General features: G+C 40.5%; 1 protein-coding gene across 1 annotated transcript in view; it reads right to left on the reverse strand.

Moving 5' to 3' along the window:
* Window positions 1-1,417: 1,417 nt before the first annotated feature.
* DSP (desmoplakin) overlaps window positions 1,418-26,679 on the reverse strand; it is a 40,603-nt gene continuing 15,341 nt past the window's right edge. The window contains exons 6-24 of the mRNA XM_026072853.1: window positions 26,158-26,208; window positions 25,061-25,222; window positions 24,031-24,135; window positions 22,678-22,773; window positions 21,983-22,108; window positions 20,963-21,115; window positions 19,258-19,412; window positions 18,087-18,213; window positions 17,371-17,575; window positions 16,491-16,708; window positions 15,470-15,636; window positions 15,009-15,147; window positions 13,491-13,684; window positions 12,454-12,616; window positions 11,762-11,845; window positions 10,774-10,881; window positions 10,017-10,115; window positions 6,860-9,151; window positions 1,418-5,348 (exon numbers count right to left, since the gene is read on the reverse strand). Coding sequence (XP_025928638.1) covers window positions 2,154-5,348; window positions 6,860-9,151; window positions 10,017-10,115; window positions 10,774-10,881; window positions 11,762-11,845; window positions 12,454-12,616; window positions 13,491-13,684; window positions 15,009-15,147; window positions 15,470-15,636; window positions 16,491-16,708; window positions 17,371-17,575; window positions 18,087-18,213; window positions 19,258-19,412; window positions 20,963-21,115; window positions 21,983-22,108; window positions 22,678-22,773; window positions 24,031-24,135; window positions 25,061-25,222; window positions 26,158-26,208 — 7,839 coding nt within the window. The 3' untranslated portion in view covers window positions 1,418-2,153. The remainder of the gene's footprint in view (window positions 5,349-6,859; window positions 9,152-10,016; window positions 10,116-10,773; window positions 10,882-11,761; window positions 11,846-12,453; window positions 12,617-13,490; window positions 13,685-15,008; window positions 15,148-15,469; window positions 15,637-16,490; window positions 16,709-17,370; window positions 17,576-18,086; window positions 18,214-19,257; window positions 19,413-20,962; window positions 21,116-21,982; window positions 22,109-22,677; window positions 22,774-24,030; window positions 24,136-25,060; window positions 25,223-26,157; window positions 26,209-26,679) is intronic.

Raw genomic sequence — 26,679 nt, forward strand, 5'->3', positions numbered from 1 at the left:
ATCTTCCTGTGGTACAGCTAATCAACTGCAGCAGTAGGAAGCTGTGAAGCTGCAGTTTCCTATCAGACAGGATGCACTTTCCCACCTACTGGATTATTCTGCTGAGGTCTCTACCACTGCCTTGTACCACTCTATTCAGTTTCTTAGTCCAGTAATTGAGAATACTTTGTGTATGGCACAGAGTTTAGATACAGTTCTGATCTTCAGAAAACTCTGCAGCTGCTTTTCAGATTAGACGCTGCACTTCAGCTGCTGGAGAAAAAATTACCAAAATCCATCCCATCCCTCACCCCAGTGAAGGGAACATGCTGCAGGAATTAGGTGGCATTGGAACAGTGCTTAGCATTTGTGTCTATCAGCTTTATCTTTAGCTAATGATAAAATTCAACAAGACAGGTGGAGTTCTTACATGGTATATGGCTAAAAGCAGGTATGTGCCTCAGGCAACAGGATTTACTGTTGACTTACTGCCTTACTTAGTTACCTACTACTTACAGGAAGAATTTATTTCAGGTATTGAAACTGTCCTAACAGCTTTTCATTGAAGCTCTGACCTGGCAGTTACCTATAACCATACTAATTCTTGTAAGTGATCACACTGCTAGTAGCATAATGCCTACCCAGAGGTATTTGCACTATGCTGTGAAAGGGAGAGGAGGGGAGTCTCTCTGTATACAAAGCATATTTTGCTCTGGCTGAGGAACATTCAGTGCGGCTGAAGTGGCTTCAGACCATGCTTGTGTCCTCTAATCCTGTGGTCACTRAGCACTGGTCCATTTTCTCAGCTTGGGACAGGCCCCAGATAAAAGGATCCAGCAGGCTGTCCACTGCCAACACCAAGGCATCGCACAAACACAGAGATATCCTTGCCAAATATTTTCTCAACCCAGGCTTTCAGGAGCCACCAAGGAAGGTGGATGCTGTGGGAGGTGATTGTTTGGCTTTTGAAAGATCCTCCTCTCTCATCACCCTGTCTGGCTAAGCCCAGGCATGACATCTCTGTTCTGCTCAGTTGATCAAAGTTAAACTAATGCGTAAGGGAGAATCTGACTCACAGTCTCTTGTAGCTGCAGAGACCACAGGCTGGATCACGAGCAGAAACGTACTTCTCGTCACTGTCACATCTGCAACCAACTCTGGAAAGTGGTTTTCTGCTTCTAGAGGCACAGTTTAAGGAACTGGTGCTATCTTCATGTTTCTACAGAAGATGCAGAATTGGGTGTCTGTATTCATAAACATGACGGATCATGAAAAGCAGTGTGCTTGTACAGTGTTTTTTTACAACAAAACTAGTATTTGGTACTTTTTTAACATAATAGTTCTTTCTGTAATCCTTAGGTCCAAGAGTGTCCATAGCCAAATTTAATAAGCACACAACAAATACTTTAAAACTGTAAAAGTTTATTGCCCAGAACAGCTGACTTGGTGCAGTTAGTTTTTTGTTTTGTTACACAGAAATTAAGCAAAATAGTAGAAAATATATATAGGCAGTAGTAAAATAAAAGCCCAGCCTAATAATAGCCCTTAATATCCATCAAGCTATACTTAAGAAAATAGAGAGCCAAACATAGAAAAGTAGATTATCTGTGGAAGAAGACAGAGCTTTTCATGTTACATTATAGATTCCAAACCAGTAGGAAAGATATTTTCTGTCCGCATTGTTATTAATTTTTTCTTCTTAATAGCAAATTGAAAAAGGCCTACATGGAAAAAATTAACTACTGCAAGACTTTCAAACCTCATTTATCACCTTATGGGTTGACAGTTACAGATAACAGAAGGCAAATGATAGAATATTTAAAATATACAGAAGGAGACTGATTAAAAATCCAAACACTAAAAGAAAATGGCAACCGAAACTCAAAATTCACAAATATGACCTTTTGKGTCCCATAATCTTTACTCCACAAATTTGCATTCAAGCATTTTACAGCTTTTTCAGAAGAGAAGTTAAACACACACATAAGAGATTTGTTTTGGCCATGCCTTTATTTTTTTCCAGCAAAGTGACTTTGCATGAGCAAATAAAAATAGGACCACAAACGAGATTGGTCTGGGTTTTGCTTTGGGTTGTTTTATTGTTGCTGTTTTAGGAAAAGGTATATAGACTAATCTAAATGATATCAAATGCAGATACATTCCCTTGCTTGTTACTAGCGCCCAATAGACCCACTGCTGAAGGTTGAGTATGAGTAAGAATACGAAGATGCTGTTGATGCATCAAAACTTCCCCTCCTAGATCCACTGCGAGAGCCTGAACGTGAGCCAGAGCGAGAGCCAGAACGTGAGCCAGGCGCTGAGGAGACATTATAGGGACTGGATATGCCTTTAGATGAAACAGAGGCTGCTTCCAAGAGTTTGAGCCCAGTGATGTCCTCCACCATTGACCGATTCATTGCATCTTTGTAAGATATTTTCAGCTTGGTCTTGGGGCAGGTCAGAATTTTGGGATAGCTGCTAGTGTCTTGCAATTTCTGGGCAGCACGACCATCAATCAATCCATTCCTAATGGCTTCTTCAGTGCTTATTCTTCCACGCACTTCTGGGTCCACAAGGCCTCCAGTGAGGTACTGGAATTCAAGGAACCGCTGCCCAGCCTCGTATGGCAACCACTTTTCTTTCACCGCTTCAGCTGCTGACATTCTCTTGCGTCCACCCTTTATGCCTTCAAACCCTAAGAAGGCCTTCTGGGCCGGTTTGAGCCGTGTGGCCATATCCTGATCAACGATGCCCTGACTGACGGCTTCCTGAAGCGAAAGCCTCTGGCCTGTGGTAGGGCATATTATACCCCCTGTGCAGGCCTGGGCTTCAAGCAACCGTTGCCCGGTGATGCTATCCACAATGCCCCGTTGTATAGCTTCTGAAATGGAGATTTTCTCCAAGTTTTCTGTGTCAAATATGGCTGCAATAGGACTGCACTCCTCTGGGGTCTCTGAGAAAGAACCACTCCTTAGCAGTGAGGAAGAACTCCTGACGCTCAGCACTGTGGGAGACCGAGTTACCGACTCATGCCGAAACACCTCATCAGTGCCGTTGCGGCAGGAAATCATGTCTGCGAACTGTGTAAGACTTAGAGTGCCAGAACGGTACTGGTCAAAAAACTTCCTCTCAACCAGACCTTTATCGATAGCATCTTGTATGTCATACTGGCTACCCGTTTTTCTGTCAACAAGGACTATTCTACTGCTGCCATCTGATCCTGTAATAGTTATTTCTTCCCACTCACACTCCTGTTCAGCTAGTTCTGTGTAGGTGTCATAATCTATGAGGCCTTTGCTGTATGCCTCCTGCACTGACATCTCCCTGTTTGTTTCTGGATCTACGATGACAACCCGGCGTTTCCTAAGGGTGTTCTTCTGTGAAGTGTGCACCACCTTCTTCTTTTCTCTCAGAGGTAGAAGGCAGAGCCCTGTTGCGTCATCCTTTATGCATCTTTCTTTCAGCTGCAAGTAGGTCAAGTTCTCCTCTGTATTCGGATCAAAAAACCCTTTGGTGTCATCACTTGGATCACTGAGAATCTGGTTGAGCTCCTCATTGAAGTAGCCACGCTTGTAGGCTGTCTCTACTGGCAAGCGGTAGCTTTCTTTGGGGTCAATGATTCCCCCAGTAGCAATTTGGGCCTCCAGCAAACGAATGCCATGGCCTCTCTCAATGAGCTCTTTGTTCATTGCTTGAAACAGAGAAATGATGTTTCCAGTTTCTGGGTCTTTGTACCCAGTGACAGCTCTTTCAGCAGACAGAAGCTTCTCTTTAAATTCAATTCCAACAAGGCCTCTTTTGTAAGCTTCCTCAACAGGCAACCTCACATTGCTGACAGGATCCACTATGAATCCCGTGGCTGCCTGGGCTTCTAGGAGTTCAAGGGCTGTCCCCGGTCTAACCAAACCTATCTTCATAGCCTGGTAAATGCCAAGCTTCTCTTTAGTAGCTTCATTGTAGATACCTGCGATACAGCTAGAGCCCTGAAGGAAATCAATAATTCTCTCACTTACTTCTTCCACTGTAATTGCACCTCTTTCCAAGTCATTCCTTGTTGATTCCATAATAATTCCAGCTTCAAAGAGCGCATCAACTGAGACAGGCTGCCTGATCCCTTGGAATGACATACTTCTCTTCTGCACTGGGAGGAGGAGCAAACCAGTGTGCGGCTCAATCCTGCATTTTTCTTTCAGCTGCATGTAAGTGACCGCCTTTTTGGTAGTGGGATCAATGAAGTTCTTTGTAGAACCTTGGCAGTTGTTCAGTATCCTGTACAGGTCTTTGTCAATCAACCCACGAGATAAAGCTATGTCTTTGGGCAGGAAAACACTGTTGACAGGATCAATGATCCCTCCTACAGCCAGCTGAGCTTCAAGGAGGCGAATCCCAGTTTCTCTGTCAACCAGGTTTTTCTTGATGGCTTCAGACACCGGCACAGTTTTGCCTGAGAAGGGATCTTTAAATCCTGTAATAGCTTTTTCTGCTGTATAAATTTGTTCTCTGTCATCAAAGTCAATCAGATCTCTGGCAATAGCACTATCCACTGTTAATATCTCATTTCGGTGTGGGTCTATCACACCTCCTGTTGCTGCCTGGGCTTCTAAAAGGAGGACTGCATTTTCTGGTGTAAGAAGCTGATTCCGTTTGGCCTCAACAAATGAGTACTTCTGTCTGGGCGAAAGAGACACCCCTGCAATAGCACCTGCTCCTTTGAGATAGGGTTCAATGTCAGCAGCAACTTCTTCCACTGACCTCTGCCCCTTCAGCAGTTTATCCAGCGTAAGTTTGTCTATCAGCTGACACTCGTATAGCTGCATTGCCGTAATCTTCTTCCGCAGCCCACTGAACAGTAATTTGGAGGCGTCAATACCAAAGTCTTCTTCAGTCTGTGTAGACCTGTGGGACCCATATGGGCGTTGCTTGAGTTTCTCAATCTCTCTCTGCAGCCTGAGACGCTCGGACTCCAACTCTGACTGGCTCTTGACAGCAGTCTCTTCCAGTCTGCACCGATATCTCTCCTCAATCCTTTTAATCTCCATCTGCAGCCTTTCAATCTCACTCCTCAGGGCATTCTTCTCCCTCTCGCTCTTCTCTCTCTCACACTGAATCTTTCTGATGGATTCTTCTGTCCGGGAATGCTGGCTCTTCCACTGATTGAGGTCATTTAGGATTTGTTGTTTCTCACTTTCCAGACGTTGCTTCAAACGACACTCTGATTCCAGGGTAACTTTCAAACGGTTCAGCTCCTCTTCCAATCTCTGCAGCCTTGCTTTGTCTTGCTCCAAAGCACTCATCTTTATCAGCAAGGTCTCTCTTTCTTGCATAATGTGACTATACTGATTTTTGGATTCTTGAATCCTATTGGATGCCTAAAATTTAAAAGAAGAAATAAACCAAGAGAGGACAGTTAGAGTTATACTTTCCACTTACAATGCTCTTTAGCCTGTCACTTAGCCTACAGCAAACTGACACTGGAAGACATCCTAGGCATTACTGTGTCTTACCRAAGACAATGGATACATCTGGAACAGTAAAGGGACAAACATCCCTTCACTGAAAGTATCTCTAGTACCACAGAGATTTCATTCTACTACCTATAGCCTTGATTTGATTTGCTGGTGATTTACTTACTTCTTGATAACTTTTTAATACTTCTTATAGCACATCTACATAGAGCATCAAGATTCATTAAAAGTACGATGCCTAGCAGATGCACACTGCCATAGTCCGACTGACCTGGGCCAAATWATACCAGCTAAGGGCAGGCCATAAATGTGTAAATAGGAAATACATAACTCATTTTTCTCCTTTTCTATTAGTTTCACATGTTACTCCAAAAGATTTCACCTGTGTTGCTTTATGTTTTAATTCACTTAGTGTCTCCATATATGTATACATACACACACATAAACATGTGTGCACTCCATATTAAACTGAATATGAGTTTATGTATTTGTAACACATGCATACATATATATAAGTACTGATGTCAAATAATGCTAAACATTAACGTTATTTTTTTAAATCAGTATTAAGATTTTTAAAATCAAGGAAAGAAAAACTGAATAAAGGAAAGAGTATCTCAGAATTGGAATGAAAAAAGGATTATAGAGGGTACAGGGAAAAGGAAACGTTTTCACAAGTGCTCAGTTGTATATATAGGAATAGCTCTTTGGACAAGAAACTTGGCAGAAGACAGACAGACAAAAAATACTTTTACTTTTCTGGGTTATCACCTAAGATTCAAGTTGAGGAAATAACGGCTGATGGTAAAATTGGCAAGTGCCTTTAGTGACTTAGGAACATAAATCCCATCAAAAGTCAATGAAATTTAGGCTTTAAGTCTCTTACATACAGTTGAAAATGTCACCTTTAATCCTTAGATGTAGCCAAGACTCGTTTCACCCAGCTAAGCAGCACCTTGACAGCTTGTTGATTCTGGGGCTTTTAGCTGGTTTAGTTGATGATACAACTCAGATCAGCCTCAAATGACTACTATAAGCCATCCTGGTGGAAACAGCACTGAGAAGTATGCAGCCAGCAGGGTACAGCTAAAGCACAGTGCTACACCACATACTCTTATTTCCCCCTAAGATGGTGTGGTGGAGACTAGTGCAGACCCTGAGGGCAAGGCTCAGCTGGATGATTAAGACAGGTTATGGCTTCCTAGCACAGCTCCCAGGGTGTAAAGGGACTGAGGAAGCAGCCAAAACTTGCCCTATTCTTTAAAAATGAACAAGGGGAGAGGTCATAAAAGGGATATTAGTCACAAGTACAATGAACTTAAAATAACAAGATGTGAATTAAGTTGATTCAAATGGACATTGCAATTAATTAATCTGAGAGACAGTAAAGTCGGGATCAAAATATGTGTGAATACCTCYAGAGCCTGCTTTTGGAATTTTTCAATTTCCTGTCTCAATTTTTCCCTTTCTTTCTGTAAATCATTAATCAACCCCTGAAGTTCCAGGGTTTGCTTGCTGCTCATCTGGAGCTGATTCTTTAATTCAGCAATGGCAGTATTTTTCTCATCAACTTCACTTCTGACCATTCTGAGGTTATCGTATTCCAATCTAACATTTCGCAGCTCTTCCTCTAGTAACAAGTGTTCCTTGGTTAGGTTCTCAGTGAGAGACTGAAGCCTTTCGATTTCTATTTTGCACTCATTCAAGTTTTTGCTTTTCTCCTCAGACGTTTTCTGTAAGTGCTCGTATCGTAGGTGAGCCTGTTTTAATTGCTCTTGTTCTTGGACCAACTGACGGCGTAAAGTCTCAATATCAGATGTGTATTTTCTTATCTCCTCCATGTATCTCTGCTTCTCTCTCACATGACCATCTAACACTTCTCTTTGGTGTCTAAGATCATCTTCATTCCTTTTCTTTACAATAGACACTTCCTCTATCTGCTGCATGAGATTAGTTATTTTAACTGATTGCTCTCTCAGAGATCTCCTCATGCTTTCTATTTCCTCTTCCAATTTTTTCCTCCTGGATGTCTCCTCCATTACATTTTTATTCTGCCTGCAAAGTTCCTCCTCCAGCTTATGTTTCTGGATCTGTAAGTCCTTTACAGTGCTTTGGAACTTTGCACTTTCTTGATCCCTTCCTTTTTTCTCTTGTGAAACTCTTTCATAGTCAATTTTCAGCCTGGTCAGTTCCTGCTCTTGGATCCTCAGCTTGTTAATAGTCTCAGTTGCACTGGTGTTTACTTTCTGCAGGTCAAACTGAACTCTTTTTAACTGACTGTTCTCGTCCTCTAGTTCTTTTCTTTGACTTGTTTCCACATCCAACAACTTTCTCAGCCTTTCAATCTCTTTGTTCCTTTCCTTAATGGTCTTAGAAGCATCATCAAGAGACTGTTTGTATCGCATGTTTTCATCAGAGTGTCTCTGAATAACTTGTTTTAGTTCAATCTCCAGCTGCTGTTTCTTCTGAGAAAGCTCAGAGCCAGCTGCCTTCTGCTGCTGAGCATTCTCCTCTACTTTCCGTAGATTATCTGTTGTTTGACTTATTGTATTCTTCAGTCTCCTAATTTCCTCACACAAATTCCTATTTTCTCTCATGGCATTATCAAGCTGAGTTCTATAATTATTTGTGTCCTCTTCCTTTTGCATGGTGATCTGGTGAATTGCGGTCTTTGTGATATTAATCTCAGTTTCATATTTGTTCTTTAAACTAATAATTTCCTCATCATAACTGTTCCTTACCTTAGCCAATTCATTTTCAAGTTCCCACTGGCTTTTAGCCTCTTCCTGAAGCTGAACCTTTAGCCTTTCTAGCTCCTTAGTTTTATCCTGGATAGTTGAGGCAGCCTCTTCAAGAGCCTGCTTGTACCTTGAGTTGTCTTCACTACGAAGCTGAATAATCTGTTTCAGCTCCAGCTCCAACTGGTGCTTTTGCTGTGATACCTCAGAACTGCAAGCCTTGTGCTGAAGGGCATCCTCCTCTGCCCTCCTCCGCTGGTCTGTGGTTTGCAGAATGGCATCATTGAGCCTCACAATCTCGTCCTTAAGGTCTCTGTTTTCTCTTGTCAGTCTGTCAACCTGGGCTCTGAGACCTTTTGCATCATCATCTTTCTGTGCAGCTATCTGCTGGATTGTGGTCTTCTTAATATTAATTTCAGTTTCATACTTGTTCTTTAAATTACTCATCTCCTCGCTAAACTGGTTTCTTACCTTAGCCAGCTCATTTTCATATTCCCTCTTCCGTGTGCCTTCGTCCTGAAGAAGAACCCTTAATCTTTCTATCTCGTACTCCTTCTCCTTGATGACCTTCTCAGACTCTAACTTTTGCCAACCAAGGCTGTCTTTCTCGTTTTGTCTTGTTTTCTGCAGCTGGTCATAGTCATTCTTCTGCTGCTCATATCTATCCTCCAGCAACTTCCTTTTTCTTTTCTCATCTTCAATCTCATAAGTCAGCCTGGTTATTCTGTCATTTAGATCCTTTATTTGGGCATAGCATTTGTCCAGATTTTGCTTAGCAGAATTTCCATCCATCTCAGCTTGTCTTTTCATCTCCTCCAGACTCATCAGCTTTGCTTTGAGCTGAGAAATGTCCAGCTGGTACTTCTGCAGATTTTGTTCCAGGAATTTATGTTTGTTGCTTGTCTCTGAATTTGAATCCCTGGCAAGCCTGAGTTCTTCTTCCAGGAGTTCAATTTTGGTGGCTTTCATCTGCAAAATGAAAACAGGAAAAAAAATGCACTTGTGACAACTTTTTCAAAATTACATGCAATACAATATACATTTACAACACTGACAACTTGTAAGATGTATGTCTAAGCATTTTTTTCTCTGCCTCAACGGGAGCTCAAAATCCTTTTTTGTTTAATGTCATCAAGGCAAATTCTAGAATCCTTATTTATTCAGTCAGATATTATTCAGAAATCAACAGGATGACTTTCAGAGGGAGGAGGTATTTGATGGGGGGAGGAAAGATGGACTACAGATGGTAAAATCTGATGTACCAAGAATTCACCAACGAACTCTTAAATAGCCTCATAGAGAATCACCACCATTTTCTAACAGGTGATTCACACGCCCTATATGTGACTTCTGAAAGGGACATTTTTCTGTTCCCACTGAGCTGAATCAGATTAGGAGTTACTCCATTTGAAACAGTGGATACCAACATCATAGACATGGCGTGAAATGAGACATGGCTTCTTGACTATGAGAAGGAGGTTTTCAGCACTCAGAAAACTGTATGCTCACCAAGGTCTAGGCTCTGATGGGAGGAGATGGACCAGGGCTGCATACTTTTGAAGAATACCTCCCGTTTACCAAGAAGGCTAAAGTTCTCCACCCTACACATCACCTCAGAGATGACTGCAATACACCATACTCTTTGACAGAAGATGCACGAAACTGCTTATATGCCTCCTTGATGGGGCACCACTGAGTCTTCTGTTGGTTGAGTAAGCTCAGGATTTAGTTTTGTGGACCATTTTGCATTGCACTAAAGCAGAAAGTTTTTGACCAGTGATAGTTTGCTAGCCTGTGATAAAAATGGAAGGTAAAGGAAATAAGAGTAGATTACCTTCAAATCCTCCATGCTCTTTAACATTTCACTTAAGAATTTGTAATAATCTCCTGATCTTGTAAGAAGTTCTATGTAGCGAGACTGAGCCTCAGCAGCCTTGAAAAGAAAAAGGGAATTGTTATCAGCCTCTACTAGAGAGCTAGATATGAACACACTAATACGCTTATGTCTCAGATCACTTAAAGGATTCCAGTCCACTTGAGAAAACATGACACTTGAAAAGTAAAGAGAAAATTCTTCTCTTGATAACTTCATATGACTTTCTGGGGATCCCACAGAAAATAAATTCTCCCTCCTGATAAACCTACACCTTCGTTTTCAAGATTATTTTCCTCCACAGCAGGTGTGATATTAAATCCAAGGCTTCATTCTCTGGTTCATCACGTTCTTCCTGTCTGACAGTCACAAGTAACCTAGGTTAAACTTTCAGTAGTGGTTAATTCCCAGCTTGAAAGTGACTAATCCACTTGGGGCATGAATACTACTTTCTCACAATATGTATGTAATGGATGTTGAATAGGAATGAGGTAAACTCCTGAGGGTTATTCTACACAGGGATTTACTGTCTAAATGAGCCCAAGCACAATTTCACAGCACAGCGACTATTCTGCACTAATTCCCTGTGTGTACATGCTTAGTACACATTTACAAATAGCAGTGCTAATTGTTAGAATATAGCTGAATATAACTCGCCATGTCTCATATGGATTAATAAATCTATTCAAAAGAATGATGGGGGAGGAAAGAAAGATACCTCTTGCAGAATCAGCACTGAAGGAGATTGAACGACACACTTCTTAATAGGTATGTTGAGCAAGGTTTCTAATCCTGAACTGTAGGAAGCAACCTGTAGTTCATAATCCTGTAAAACAATAGAGAAAAATAAGACCCATTTAGCAACTGCCAAGGAACTCTCTGGGATTTGGACTTTCAAAATGCAAATAAGGATGTTTTTCTTGTTATAAAGCTACATATTGTCCCTTGCTTTTCCCTGGCCATGTACTAATGACCTTGTCATAAACRGAGGCTCATCAGTCCAACTACCACTGCAGGGACTCATTGAAGAAGAATGATAAAGGGAAAGAGAGAGAATAAACATTTTGCAAAAACCAGGAGATAAGTGTTTGTTAGCTGAGGGTCACAGAGAGGTAGAAGGATTCGTGGGAGCAATTGGTCTAGATACTATTATCAACCAAAATGTTATCACAAGTAACTTTCTCCCTATCTCTTTCATGTTATATATGCCATGCCAGGCATAGCAAAGTCTTTGTCACAAAGAGTAAGATGGAGCTGGAAAAAGCATGGAGATAAAGGCTACATAGAAATTCAAAGACCACAAAACCATGCCCTGTTATCTTCTTGGTTTTCATGGCTACCGCACACCACTCCTCCTGCTAATCTGCACCAGTCTTGCTTCCTAGACCTAATCAGTCCTACCTCCTAAGCTACCAATCTGTTCTTTACTCTCTTATTTTTAACATGTGAAATGGAAAGGGTTGGTCTGTCTAAAAGGAGGCTTTGATTCTCCTGAAGAGAAGTTCTCACTGGTATCTCCTGCATCATCTGGTGATACTCAAAAGGCAAGTTTACAAATTGCTTTCATTACACACCAGTGCTTCACTCAGCAATTTCTGCACACACGCAACAGGGAGCTGACATTTCACCCACCAGCAGAGCAGCGGCAGTGGGATATGCCCCACCACGAAAAAACATGTCCCACAAGAACACTGAAATCCAAGTACCTTAATTGCAGCCGAGCACTGATCTGCATGCTTGAGAAGCTCCTCAACTTTGTCTCGCTTCCCACAGATTTCACTGTGCAAGTTCTGTCAAGAAAAAAGCGTGCTGTGAAGCAGTGCATCAGATTTGCCAGTATTTCTTCCTGTACATACTGCTTCCATCAGAAGGTGCCTGCAGTATGAGACCACTGCAACCCCAGAGGCCTGGACCTGAAAGGGCCTGTAGCTGTGCAGTCTTTAAAAAAGGCAAGCTCTCTGTGAATGAGAAGATTTTTCTGAGTAAGAAATGCCTAGCAACTGAACAACCGCCAGAGCTGGGGCAGGACAGTTGCTTGATTTTACCTTAGGTATATTTATCTTCTCTTTATTTTTATTCCTGTGCTATAATTTGTCCCAGAAGTTACAACATCACACAGTTCCTTTGATTAATTCAAAGCTGAGGTGTAAGAGTGCCAGTCATTGGGTAGGAGCCAAACAGAGTCTTGCTCATCATCTGTAGCAGTACCGTCAGAAAGTAATGAGGATAATAATACTTCCTCTCTCCTGCCTTCTATACATGCAGTGTTTTTTTGGTAGCTTGCATATTTTATAATTTGAAACRGGACACTTGCAGACTGCATTGATACAGATATTTTCTGAAGAGTAAAGCAATTTAAAATCTAATTAATTGAGGACAACTGTCAGGTGCTGCATACCTTCTGTTCATGTAGATATCTCATGATGGTGTTGCAATCACACAGTTTCATGGACTCAATGGAATCCTGCCTGCGCCTGGCATCACAGACCCATTTGCTCAGAGCCTGGTATAGATCTCGGTAAGTTTTCAGCTGTTTGATTTGCCTTTCTAAATCCCAGGATCTAGAAAAATCAGGGAAAACCATCAAAATGGAAAGTGCATTCTTCCTCTCTTTTGAAACATTTGTTTAGAAACAAGACACCTTGATAAACACAGTAATAAACTAAGTAAAACAATGCTGGCTCTGAAACGAGATTCTGAACAAAACTTTTCAGTAAATGAGAATTGTACCAGTTACCAGTCACCCAATATGGGTTTTTAGTGCCTCACTTTTGAGCAAGTGTGCAATATTGGCAGGCTGGCAAACCTCCTATCGCCTGAGGGATGGGTAAAACTCTGCACGTGACAAGAAACAAGACCACTGACTTCAGTACACTTTATTCACAATTTTCACCAAATCAAGGAGAAACTGGTCAGTTTTTATCATTAGGACTAGATTTTGGCCTGAAGTAAAAAAGTATTAGAATATGCCTTTAGTTYATTAAAGCATTAAAAGCATCTCGATTTATTTTTTTCTTAATTTTTTGTGTTAGTTTAAATTTTTTTACCCATCAGGTAAAGGGTACTGAGGAATAAACATGGTTGCTTTGTTTGAGGAGCAAAATGCTGGCTGGAAGTACTGAATCCAAGAGCGTCAGCAAGAATAATAATAAAAAAAAAATACTTAAAACAATTCCTTAGCTCATAGGTTATATATTTACACAAAACACTACATTTTTTTGATCAGTCTTACACAATCCCTTTGAAGTATGTTCAATCTATTCACAGTTGCTATTTACAGTTAATTCTAGTTTTATTGCCATGAGATCATCATTTGTGAACTATCACTTCCAGAGGACTGGTTACATTACAACAATGCTATTCTTTAGATTTACTATTAGGTGATCTCCACAGCAACAGCAATAAGGAAAAAGCTATTAGGAAATTCATACTAACCTGTTATCTATCTGTTTCTCAGCTCTCTGCCAGCGATCTAATAGTTGGGTAACTTTGTCAGAAAACTTTCCAATGTCCATATCATACAGGGCATATGACTGGCAAGATTGTGAGTGAATCTGATATGTTTTCTGTAGTTCATTTTCCAGGGCATTCAATAGTGACTTTTTCATGTTTAGGTCTGCTTTCATTTTCTGGAGGAAAACCAAAATGGTGTCATACATTTTATTCTTCAGAGGGTACTGAAATTTCACCATCAACAGCATGCACAATATGTTAGGATCCAAACATTTTGTTTCTAATTCAGCAATGTACGCTGATGTGAGCTGGATTTAAATATACATGAAGTGAAGCATATACTCCAGTAACAGAGATAGACTTAAGAATGTATTTAAAGTCAGACTTATTCCTAAGTAATTTGCTGAACCAAAGCCCTCTGCTCTCACATTCTGTAGCTAACATTTCAGTTTCTCAAACCTATGCACAGTAGTTTCAAAAAAAAAAAAAAAAAAAAAAAAAAAAAAAAAAAAAAAAGAGACTGACTAGAAAATGTCATTGAAGTCAAAAAAATTTCCTGCACCTCCAACAGCTGTAGAACCAAGCCTCAGGATTGTCACATACAGTTTTAAATTTTATCTAAAGAATTACACTGATTACTTGGGGGTGGGGGGGGAAGGGGGGAGTTTGTTTACATTTTTATAAGTGTCTTCCACAGAGATGTTACTCTACACACACAAACACACATTTGTGTGTGTTCACATGCGCATATACACACATACTGTGGGGTATCATGAAATGGCACACAGCGCAGGTAGAGTTCTCCCTTGCATTCCCTGTCACAGGGATTACTGCATCCTTTAATAACATGCTCAAGCATTTTTTGTCTCGCTCAAACTTACACCAGCTAAAACAACTCCCAACAGCTGAAACCGTAGATCTCACTTAATATGATAAAAAGGCAACCTGGTTGTGCTGCATTTGTGCCACCCACACACCTCTTCCCTATTACATCTGAGAGCAGGAAAGAATAAAGGAGGTCTATGTCACCGAAGGCACTCAGTGCACACAAGGATCCACTTAATGTCAGGTAAAGAAAATCCTGGAACAAGACATGCTATCCAGGAACAGGACACAGAATAACACTATAAATTAATTTGTTACAACTCAATGACATTACAAGTAATTAACAAGCTTTTTTGTGAGAAAGGAGGTATTGCTTTCAAATCTAGCGTCGTAAGTGATACAAACAAACACAAATAACTTTGCATTAACATGGATTATGGAGAGCTCTCACCTTCCATTCCGCTGGCTTTGCTGTGGGGGCAGCAACAACCAGGGGATGGAAGAAGAGGTAACCTGTACATTCCTCCTAATAATTTGCAGAAGCAATTGTACATCTATGTTATAAAATACAACAGGATCAGCTCTTCAACTCCTGTCATTTTGCAAGGGTTCCAGCCAGCTCAACAGACCAGGGACAGCAGCTAAGAATTTTGTCTTTGGGACTCGGCCTCTCACCTTCAGACAGGCCCGATAAGCCTCCACTTTGTCAAGATCCAAAGGAACAGTCTCCTCCTCAGACAGTCTGACTTCAAAAACTCTGATCACATCTTCTGTTTGTAGAATGACCTGGAGCAGACACCTTAGCGCATCCAAGCTACAATAAATAATGCAATAAAAGACAAATCCATTAAGAACTGAGGCAGAAAATGTGCTGCTTATAATCCATTGTGGATCGTTAAAGAGAACCAACAATACAAAAGAAAATTCAGCTATTCCCATGATTCTCACTTTTTTTTTTTTTTTAAACAATCTTTCAGAAAGAAGAAATTCACATAGGTGTTTGTTTCTACCCACATGGGCAACATTTGTAGAAAAGAAGATGTAATTTTATGTTACTGATATCAAAAGGCAGGTTTCTGGACTAAGAATTATGGGAGAAAGTGAATGACTTATTGCTATAATCTTGATTTTCTTACCTGTCTAAGTAGCCAGCAGATACACCATTAATATTTTCCAGTTTTTGAAATAGGGCATTTATCTCTGACTGCAAGTACACATACTTTTCAGAGCCTCTGAAGTTAGGCAGCAAGTCCTTATGCTTATTGAGGGTTTCAGCCATTATTTGAGAGTCATTCTGCACACCCTAAGGAAAGAGAATGCCTGATTTACACATTTTTTGTGGCTGAATGATCATTCTACTGCACATTTGCTATTGGTCTCTCTATCCAAATAGTCTGCTATTATCTAACCAGCTCAATTGAGGACGAAAGCAGTGCTTCGGCTTGCTTTCTTCAAGATAAGATTAATAACATTCAGTGTTTTCTTTAGTGCACAGTCCACAACRGTAATACCTCTTATCTGAGCAGCTCTCCCACTCTGGGCACTGTGAAACTCAGCTTTGCAGAAAGCAGCCACGGAGCACTTTACTACCAGCTGCCTACTCCACACAGTGGAAGTGCCAAGGTCCTTCTGCTCTGAAGGCCTTTGCAGCCTCACTGCTCCATGGGAATTTCACTCTCATATACTGAATCTGTTCTCTTTTCTTATCAATTTTCTCTCTCCAGTCCCCTTCAAACTTCTAGTGCTGGGAGGGGGAAGAGAGTGTACAGGCCTCATGCATCCGTGCTGCATCCCACACAGCGCTTCAATGGTGGGTGGTGAAGTGGGGTCTGCGCAGAAGGATGTTAACAGTGCTTTAACTTGGATGAGGCTTAACGTGAGCTCACATCCACTTGACATCAGGCCTTCTGTATTCTTAGCCTGATAGAATTCTTCTAATATCCAAGGGTCAACTTTTCTATTTGGGCCCCCAAATGAGGRGTTAAACTCCAATCCAAATCATCACGGTTAGCTTCCAATTGAAAAAATATATGCTAATCAACCACATAAAGGAAAGAACATGGCTTTCACAGCTGATCAGTAATATAACTGCAGTGTGCTCTGCAGGATAGAGTCACGCCGAGTTTGAGAAGCTCAATGAAAAACATCCACAGTTACCTCTAAATCCTTTAATCTGACTGAAAAGTCATGCAGGGCCCCTTGATCCACTCCAAGAGCAGCTCTTTGAACCATCCGAATCTCAGAAGCTTCAATCTGACGTCGAAGTTTCTGAAGCTCCATCAGTAGCCAAGCCTCCTGCTTCTCATGCTCTCGGTTTCTGTCACTAATTATAACGGTGTTTGAGGAACCCACAGGACAGGTCTCAGCTGGGATCACTGTAAAATGTAAATTTTTTTTTACATTTTTACACTGTAAAAATTAGGAGGTAGCTTCTGGGTAAGCATCAACTGTCAAAAAACCAACCTCCTCCATATGGAAAGGCAATGCAATGCCAAAAAGACCTAAGTATTGATTTGACTTGTAGAACTAAGAACAAGTGGAAGATATGGGTTTTTACGCAGCTGTTTCAGGTCATGAAATCTCCCCTTCACAAAAAGAGAAACTTGCTTCCCCAAATGCAGCAGTGAGATTTTGCTTCCTAATAACTGAAAACATATCAGATGGACTAAATTCCTCTTACTTCCTCAGCAAGTTCCATGAACTTCAGAGGAGTATCCCCAAGATTCACACAAGTGGAAGGAAGAACAAAATCCCTGTGTGCAGTCAGTTTTATCTGCTATCTTGGGAGACAGCAGTTACAATTCTTGGACATGTTTCTGAGGAGTACTTTCAGTACTCTCTGGTCTCTCAAAGGCTCAGTCCAATGTCAATGGATTTCAGTGAGATTTTTCTTTTCCAGCATCTCCTCTTTTTCAGAAGAGATTTAGCAGAAGGAAAGCTTAAACTCACTACACATTTTCACATAAAAAACCCACACATCCCCAAACAAAGAAACTCAAGCAGGACAATCAATACAAAATGCAGAAGTACAACAAACCTATTTGTGGTGACCGTGGTTGATTGGGCAGTTGTATAATCAAGGTTTGGTAGTGTTTCTGGGCATCAGTGAACTGAGTTTGGATCTTTCGTTTGTCTTCATCACCAAACATCTCTGAGCCCTGGCTGTTCCTGAGGAATTCTTGATAATGGATCTCCAGGTCAGTTATTATTTTTTGGTAATCCTCCTTACGCATTGTTTTCAGCTGAAATAAGGAAGAAGAGTGTGTTGAAAAAGGAAGCAACTGGAGAAGGTTAATGACAAGTGAATCACTAGGGAACATACTAATACAGTTGTAGAAAAACAGAGGAAGTACTTTTTAGAACAAAACTTACCAAGTTGCTTTCAAAAGAATGGTGTGAAAAGTGCCATGCGAACTAATCTACTTCTGTTTTAAAAATTTCACAACCTAAGAATAGTTTGCGACTCCACATCCTTATGCTGTCTATCCATGTCCTTGTGTAGTGGGAACTATTATAGCAAGTATGCAATAAATCTCCTTAGCTAATCTTCCARTTAATCCATACCATGTTCAAAAGGGATAGTATTTTGCTTCTCCTTCAATAAAATATAACTCCTTGTGTAATCCAGCAAAAGGAAGGCCCATGGTTTTGGAGAACATACAGCTGAACAGGAGACAGCAAGCACTGTTCGGGACAGCAGAGGCCAGGTCATGGATATCCCTGGTCTACAGTTAAGACTAGTTAGAGTCTTACCTTGGCAATAGTCATTGCTCTGATTTTCTCAATGTCAATCATGCAATAATGCCAGGATACCAGGCTCTTCATGTTGATATAAAGCTGGTTCCACAAAGCTAGAATAGCTTCATAATACTGCTCAATCCTGAGATGGGAAAACAAAATTTCAGAGTCAAAACCTGTATGTCTCTTATATAGCACAGCTGCAAAACACCCCAAGAAACATCCATTAGATGTGGAGTGTGTTAAGACTTGTTTTCTACTAGAAAATGTCCTGCAAATGAATTTATCTAAAACACTCAAAGGACTAAGTGGTATATCAAAGAATTTAGAGCTGAAATTCCAAACTCTCTCCAGTATTTTGGTTTTGATCATAGGTGATACTGCTAATAAGAGGAAAGCTTTTTTCTACAGTGATAAAGGAAAAGAGCAAACTCAGACTCTTCTTCTCACTGGATAGCCTAAAGTAATTTTAAGCATGTAATTCAAGCTAGCAAAAGGCAACACAAAGTGTTAGCTAAAAGATAAACCATGCTCTTTCAGACCAAGCTCACACTTTCAAAATACTCAGGACATGTCTATGGCATGAGTGCAAGGATTCCTGAGCTGGATCCACACAAAACAGCTCACATCTACAAGCAAATTCAGTGTATTTGCACAACATAGTGTGCCCTACCTAGTAAGTCCAGCAGTGGCATCACATGAACAAAGACCCACTGTTTCCCCACCCAAGCTCTTAAGTTTGTTGCATTGTGTGGACCTCCTGGCTCAGGTCTCTTTTAGTTCAAGGATTCTCTGCACTGTGTTCCCTTCCACACAGTGACTGTGGCAAGTGCATTCCTAGAGCTATTAGTGACAAGCAGATCCCCTGCACATTACAACAGCGTAGTGCCTATCCTAACCTACATCAGTTAGGTACAGCTTCAAGGCAGGAGACATTATTAGAGATGAGAAAAACCTTAAAAAAAMCGAGTTTTAAATGTTCGGAGATGCGAGCCTAGGTCCTAGCAAGTTTCACTGCAGTGAATTTCCTCAAGTCAAGAGTCTAATCTGTAATCCTCCACCCTAAAAGGGTGGGAGGCGCTCTACTCAAGGCACTGACGAAGTTTTGTGGTCAACTGCTATTTTGAGTAAACTCTTCCATCTACTCTCAGTGGTAGGTGTAATTTCACAAACCCAGGCAACTCACTTGGTAGCAAGATCCACTGCTAACGGATTGAGGGGAGGGATGATAAGACTAACGGAAGGCACCAGCATATCGACTCCTCCAGGGCCAGTCACCAGCCACTTGCTGCGCTCATTATTGTCCTTCAGGATGCATTCATCTCCTTTGCGCACTGTTTTCTGTAAGAAACACAGAACAAGCATGTTTTCTTCAGTTAAGCAAGTGGGTTTTCTAAGAGAGATGGATAAAGAAGATGCATCTAGATTACAGAACTGGGAGTGCTTCCCAGCTGCCAGGTCTGAGTGTGCAGCCTGGCTTCATGTTGGGTCAAGAGATCAGTACAGGCCTCTTCCTCCTGAATCTGGTTTCCTTGCAAAGAAAACCCAGGAAAACCAAATGGGAGCCACAGAGCGCTCTGAGCAGTTGCTGGTTGAGCTGATCATCAGACCTTGTGGCCTGTTGTGACAAATATCAAATACTGAGTGTGGATATACAGCCAGAGTAAATTACGCAATGACTTATGGCTGTAGGCCACTGCACAGTGATCTGGAGGTGTAAGGATGCTCAGTGCTGCATCCATATTTGCAGAGGGACCAGGAGAGAGTGCTGCAGAGTGAGATCCACCAGCCACATTGGCCAGAAATTCCGACACCCTGAGGCCACAGATGTAGTCATGGTGCAGGTATACAACCCACTCGCATCCAAGGGGGGAAAGCTTCTCCTACCACTTATCCTGACAGGAGCCACTCCCTGCATCATTCCACTGCAGCCAGCAAATACAATTTTTGACATTACTAGTAAAAGGCCACAGGCTTTGTATTGACTCTGAACTTGTCCRGGCATACTTGCCCTGCGTAGACTTTAGCTTGTTTAACTGTGATAGCAATTGTCAAGCAGTCAGGTAACCATTGCCTAAATTTGTTTAGCTTTAGTTACAGTAATAACAAGTAGTTATTCTGCGTGGGCTGAACTCCTGTGACTCTAGAATAAAATGTGGTATGGAAAAGCGTAGACACAGAGTGCAGACAGCAGAAGTCCCAGACTGTAAAGACAAATCACAATGGCCCAYTACTGGTCACTATAAGAGCGCAAMCTTGTGAATCAGGTAAAACCAGTTTTAGAGATAACAAAGAGAATAGAAAAAACTGGATAACTGGCAACCAGTGAGGAGAAAGAGCACATAAGCAGAAGAAGCACCTAAGCAGACTGTTAGAAACAAATACACAAATAAACCCAAGCAGACTCAGCACTGAGCAGGAAGAAGCCACCACCACCACACTCCTCCCAGCAAAGAATTCAGGGTACCAATGACTCATTGTACATTTCCCCACCTTTTGCTAGATGAAGCCTGAAGTGTTGACCTTAGGACCCAGATGGACACTGGAAGGGTGAGCACAGCACCAAAGAGAAGGGTAGATGCTAGGAAGTGTCTGTATAACAATTTTAACCCTAGTATCAATAAGACTTTTTTGTATTAATTTGAACTGTGATTATTAATACTAATAATAGCCATTTGCTGTATTTTGATTAGACTTACTCAACCAACCGGAACCTCTCTTGTTTATTCGGAACTGAGTAAAGGTCAGAGCTTTTTTGTTGAAGAAATGCAAATGCTGATGAAAACCAGACAAAGGGGTTAAACCTATCAGTTCAACAGTTTGTTTACCAAATCATTTGCCATGTTCTAGTTTACATGTTGTTCATTCTCAGTCAGAAAGGGATACGCTACCAGATCCTGTTTGTAGTCGCACAGAGCCTTGAGGATAATGGGCTTGTTACTCCGGTAGTCTGGGTTACGTGGTTTCAGCTGCACAATCTTCTTGGACTTATTCACCAAACTCTGCACTTGCCTCTTGTATTCAAGAATTCTCTCTCGTTCATTCTGCAAAGATTAACTGTATGTTAAAACTTCATTCTAAAAAGAAACCACATCTAGTTCCTAAAGTTTAATTAATAGAGGAATACATCTGGAGCTCTCTGCAGGTAAAATTTCCATTGGCTCCAGKGGGACAAGTCTTTGGACTATAATGTAAAACAGCCACTTTAAAAAAAAGAGAGGAGAAACACCAGACTAAGTATCTTTGCAACTCTAACAAGGTGCTGTTTTTCTTCTAGATCCATGATGTGCTTAAAGTGAGGTAAGAGACACAGGAATAAATGGAAAGAAATCTGTTACAACATGAATGCTACAAAAACTATTAAAAACTACATTTGCAGCCTTGACTTCATCAATTACCCTTTTACATCACTGACCATTTTTCCTGAAGTAGATGCAATTCAGAATTGCAGGAGCTGACTCAGGATGAGCAAACAGTTAACTCAGCTATAAAAGTTAAGTCCTTTCAAAGAGACAACTGCGATACAAAATGACATAATGGATCATTTATTAAACACACTTATCCTTTCAGGAAAAATCTTTCCTTGCACCTATGAACTAAAGTATTTTCTTTTTTTAACTTGTTAGCATGTCAGAAACTTGTGAATTTGTCAGGCTCATTTCAGACTGAAAAAGACATCAGCACAGGTCCCAAACAGTATTACACAAAGTAAAATGACAACATCGACCTATTTATAGGCTACTCTCAGAAATGGGCATTAATATAGCACTGACGTTTCAAATTCTGTACAGCACTGTATATAATCATTACAGTGAAACTGGGTTTGCATTTGGTATCTGAAGAGCATAAGAGTTTGGTGACTGATTTCCATGGAAGCCAAAACATAATCTGCGAGTTGGGTCTAACAGTACCTCCAGTTCTTTGATCTGTTCCAGCAAGGTTTGTAGTGACATGCTCTTGTCACAGATGAACTTCTTCCTGATAGAATCTTGTAAGTTCTTCAAGTAGCTTTCCGTGGCTTGGGCCTCTTCAAAAAACTACAGGAGAAAAGTTGTGATTTCAGTTGTACACTTCTCTCACAAACAAGTCCACTAAAATCAATGGATTTCTTTCATGAGAAATCCTAGTTCACATCTGGAAGAATGACAGCATTTACAAGTATAAGATAACACTGTGCTATGTAAAATTGTGCATGAATTTAGGAAGATTCTGGTACAGAAAAAGTATCTTTCAGTTATCCAGTGATGGGATTCACCCCTTCAACAAAAGCAGTGAGGAATATGACATCTACTATGAACTGTTGATCATATTCACAATCTGTAAACTAAATTCTGAAGCTCCTTCTTGAGCAAAACACATGTCAACAGCTCTTGAAATTCTCACATGTAGAAAGCACCAAATACAGTTTTTTTGTTACTCAACACTGCTAGCAAATGAAAGTAGCTTTTTGAAATATACGAATTTTTAAAAAATATTCGTATATTTTAAATGTGTAAATGCTAGCAGAATATGAAGTTTTTGACTGAAGTAATAATTTATGAACAGTTACTTGTCTAATACTTGTATAATTCAAAAGTGAGTGTGAATTCTCCACATCGCTACTCACCTGAAAGTATGCCGCATTCTCTTTCAGATGAACATCAATGCATTTGGTAATCTGAAGAATCCAGCTCCACTGAGTTTGTAGTGTATCCATATAAGCCTAACAAAAATAACAAAATAAAGAACTGTAATCATCGCCCTGATCTCTCTCCCATGACTAGACTCAAGCACAATTATTTATGCTCCACATAAATGCAAATGAAAGATCTGCTACAACAAATTCATGCATACCAGAAAAATACAACTCATGCATATAATTCCATGACTTCTAAACATCTACCTGACTGAAGAGAGTTAAATACCTGTTTGTTGGATGCAGAGAGAAATTTGTTCGTGATTTGAATTTTGTTTCATCACCATAAAGCCTGAAGTGCATGAACAAAAGGGGATGACTGGGAAAGTAAAAAGCACAAACAGTAGTGCAAGTAAAATATTTCAATTGCAAATCGTGTGTTCTCCTTCTCCAAGGGACACTGTCAAGCATGATTGTTTATTATGACTACTTTTAAATTTAAACTTTTTGGAGTCCTCATGTATATTCTTAAAAAAATAGTTACATGACTTTTTACTTCACTGCTGAAGCTTACGAGGATCTTTCCTTTAAGGCAGAAACTGACCGCAGAGGAAATTATGAGTAGTGATTTTACACAACATGATACCAGATGAATCAGTAAATATACTGAAAATCAGAGACGAGTAATTTTTTTCCTATTAACTTCTTTCAGTTTCAGAGTTCTTACATATACTTGAAATTATTATTACAGCATTTTCTAGTAAAATGAGATTTTTCAAATTGATGCAGCCTTTGTAATTGAAAGGTAAATATATACCAAGCTGTGAAAGCAAAACCATCTCGGCTAAACTACAGAAAAGCATTATAAATTTCAGTTGCAGAAAGTATTTGCACTTGGATTAAATATAAACCCTCAGCAAAGGGTGTGGCTATCTTCAAAACATGCCTGCTAAGAGAGCAGACGAACAAGAACGGGATGCATTCCTACCATTAATTCTGCTGCACTGAAGTCAACTCATAGGAGATACAGCAATCTGAATACATTTAGACAGCTCCATAAGCCCATATATTAATTTTTATATGCATCTATGATCAGTTTTGGTGGCAATGAGAGATTTCTCCTGAACTGTTAAGAAATTTGCAGTACTAGGGGCCAGGTTTGTAGGAGAAGGTAGTATTATTTATTAGATCAGTCAATATAGCTGGAAAAAAAATGGACATGCTTTCTGGCAGGCAAGCCCTTCTCCAGATCCAAATGTGGTATTTCGTTTACAGACATTCACTGAGACCTTTTCTCACATAACAACTAAAGGGTGAAGTTAAATCATATGAAATCTAACTCACCTCAATTTTGTCTGAAGCAGGGTGCTGGTTGAGCACTAGTTGGTCACTTTCTTGCTTTAGCTTGTTGAGTTCTTTTTCTTTAAGCTCCAATTCACTCATGCGTTTCTAAACAACCAAAGCACAGCAGTAAACAACCCCCCAAAGGTAAATCACATAGGATGGTTTAATTGAAACTTCCCAGACAGTTAGGATTGTGTAAAATTATCCCTGCTAACATTAAATATTAATTCTATTCAGTTTACTAAAGTTAAATAGGAAGACAGTAGCATCAAAAAGGTACAAACATTCCAGTTCTGGTCTCTAGGCTTGCCACTTATAGAGTAGAGCATCCAAAATAYAGCCCTTTTTGTCAAAGAGGATTGATGGAAGCAAGTATGACTGCATCTTGCAACATCCAGAACAAGAGAACTAAGAAAAAGTATCTCCTCAATGATGTGAACTGTCATTGCTTTTTTAGTTCAGGGATTGGCACTGACATGGGCTATAGGAACATACAGGCTCAATTTGCCTATGTACTCACAGAAAACAGGAAGCAGCAGTGTAAAACACCTCTGACAGTACTCTAAGTGTGTTGCTGGCAAGATGTCAGAGGAAGAGTGAGCCGCTCCCTCTGGAATACCTTTACTTCCTGGTGACAGAGAACAGGGCCTGATACGGGGACCCTCATCCCCTAAATAGCCCTAACAGGGAGAACTAAATTGCTTGTCCCTTAGCATAACACGCCAACATAACAGCTGTGTTAGCAAGCCATGCATGATTATTAGTGAGTTGTACTGAAAAGGTCAGTTTTTAAGCTCAAAATGAACCATGACAACCAGTTGAGCGAGAGCACAATCTTTCAATAGGTATCCAATCTTGATTTAAAAAGGTTGTCACATAGTACTTACTCCAAAAGCGTTGATAAAAATCCCCAGAAATTTAGAAAGAGTGAAATACCCACCCCATGATCAGCCTCCTGAGCTAGGCTGATCCTCTCTCACTATGCTAACAGGCAGCTCATAGAAAGGAGGGGGAGGCTGGGCTCTCTTACAGAGAAGGCCTCCTGCTTCCGGGCAATGTCAGTGTTCCTGTCACTCCAGTCGTAGAGAAGCTCCTCTTCCTCACAGTCATTGATCCACATGATCTCTCTGCTAGTGGCTTGGATGAGGTTCTGGAACTGACGGAGCTGATCCATTCTCTCAAAGGAGTGTTTCTGCAAGGAATTCCAGAAATGAGAAGCAATAAACACAGAGAAGCCCATGTGTGGGAGAGAGGGGGAAGTCAAAAGCACAGCACATAAATTTTGTTTAAACTAAGAATAACAGTAAAAAACATACCACTATAAAACTTGGCAGTGGACAGTGGATAACACGCCTGGATTTATGAAACAATGGGAACCTAAAGTCAGACGCTTCTGAAAGTTCATTTCAAACATAAATGTAGCGGACGTAAGCCAGCAAGCAAAACGACATGGGGGAAAATACAARTGGGAAAATTCAAGACCATTCATCATTTAACCTGACTTTTATTGACATTTGCTGCTGACAGTATATCCTCGATGTTATAGTAGCACCTTTTGCACAAAAGACACTCTTCATGACAAGATTCCTTCCATCCTCGCATCTAACACACCTCCTGTTACTTGAAATGTGCACAGGGATCAGCTTCCAATTCCAAGGGTTATGTCTGTTTACCATTTGCATAAGATTCTTGCTGCATTTCATACGAAGACCCAATGTGGATGCACAGCGTACAAAGAATTTGGTTCTCATCCCAGCTTTGCGTGTGATTTTTTTAAGCTTTTTGTATAGCCTAACTTCATTGATAAATTTAGTCCCATTGAGGAGGCAGAGTCCTACTCCTTATCTGCTTAGTGACCAACCCCCTTCCTTAGGTGCAAACTAGAACCTTACTTTTGAGGATAAGTCAATTTTATAATAGGTAATGACTTAATTTCAAGTTCATGACTCAAACTGAGCCTTATATTAACTACAAAACACTGCCAGTTTACTGCTGGATGGAATTACTTAAATATGCAACTATCACTCTAGTGAAACCTGAAATGTTCCTTGATTATAAGATCAGTGTTAGCAAAGCAAAAAAAGCATTCATCAGAGGATATCAGATATGAACACAACTTGTGCTCACCAGCAGCCCTTCATATTCTTCCTCCAGCTGATGAACCGCAGCCTTCTCACGCTGAAACAGAGACAGTAAATATTTAGTGTACCTTTTAAAAGAAGTTTCTGATTGCTTATATTTCCTCTACAGTGTCAGTACCATGATGTTATTACTTCAGGTGGTAATTTGAAAACGCCTGCAAGGGATACAGGGAAATAGTTGGTCTGTGCTGTTGGAGGATCACCAGAAGTATAAAAACAAGGCTTGGACCAATTTATTTCCCCCAGCAATATTCAGTACATAAGCAAGGCTGTACAAAACCCCTGTATCACAAAAACAGCCCCTGAAACTGGACCTCTTTCTGTACTGAACTCCTAGACAATTGCAGAGAACCAACTAGTCCCTAGCTTGGGAGACTGTGAAGTAGTATAATCTATGATCTTAGCAGGAGACTGATTTTTATTCCTGCTTCCCTGACTGTGAAGCTGCACAACCTTGGAACAGGTATTCCATAGGGCTAGACCGTTACTTTTCCTACTTGATCAAGCA

This window comes from Apteryx rowi, unplaced genomic scaffold, assembly GCF_003343035.1.
Source record: "Apteryx rowi isolate R43461 unplaced genomic scaffold, aptRow1 scaffold_353, whole genome shotgun sequence".
Classification (NCBI taxonomy): Eukaryota; Metazoa; Chordata; class Aves; order Apterygiformes; family Apterygidae; genus Apteryx; species Apteryx rowi.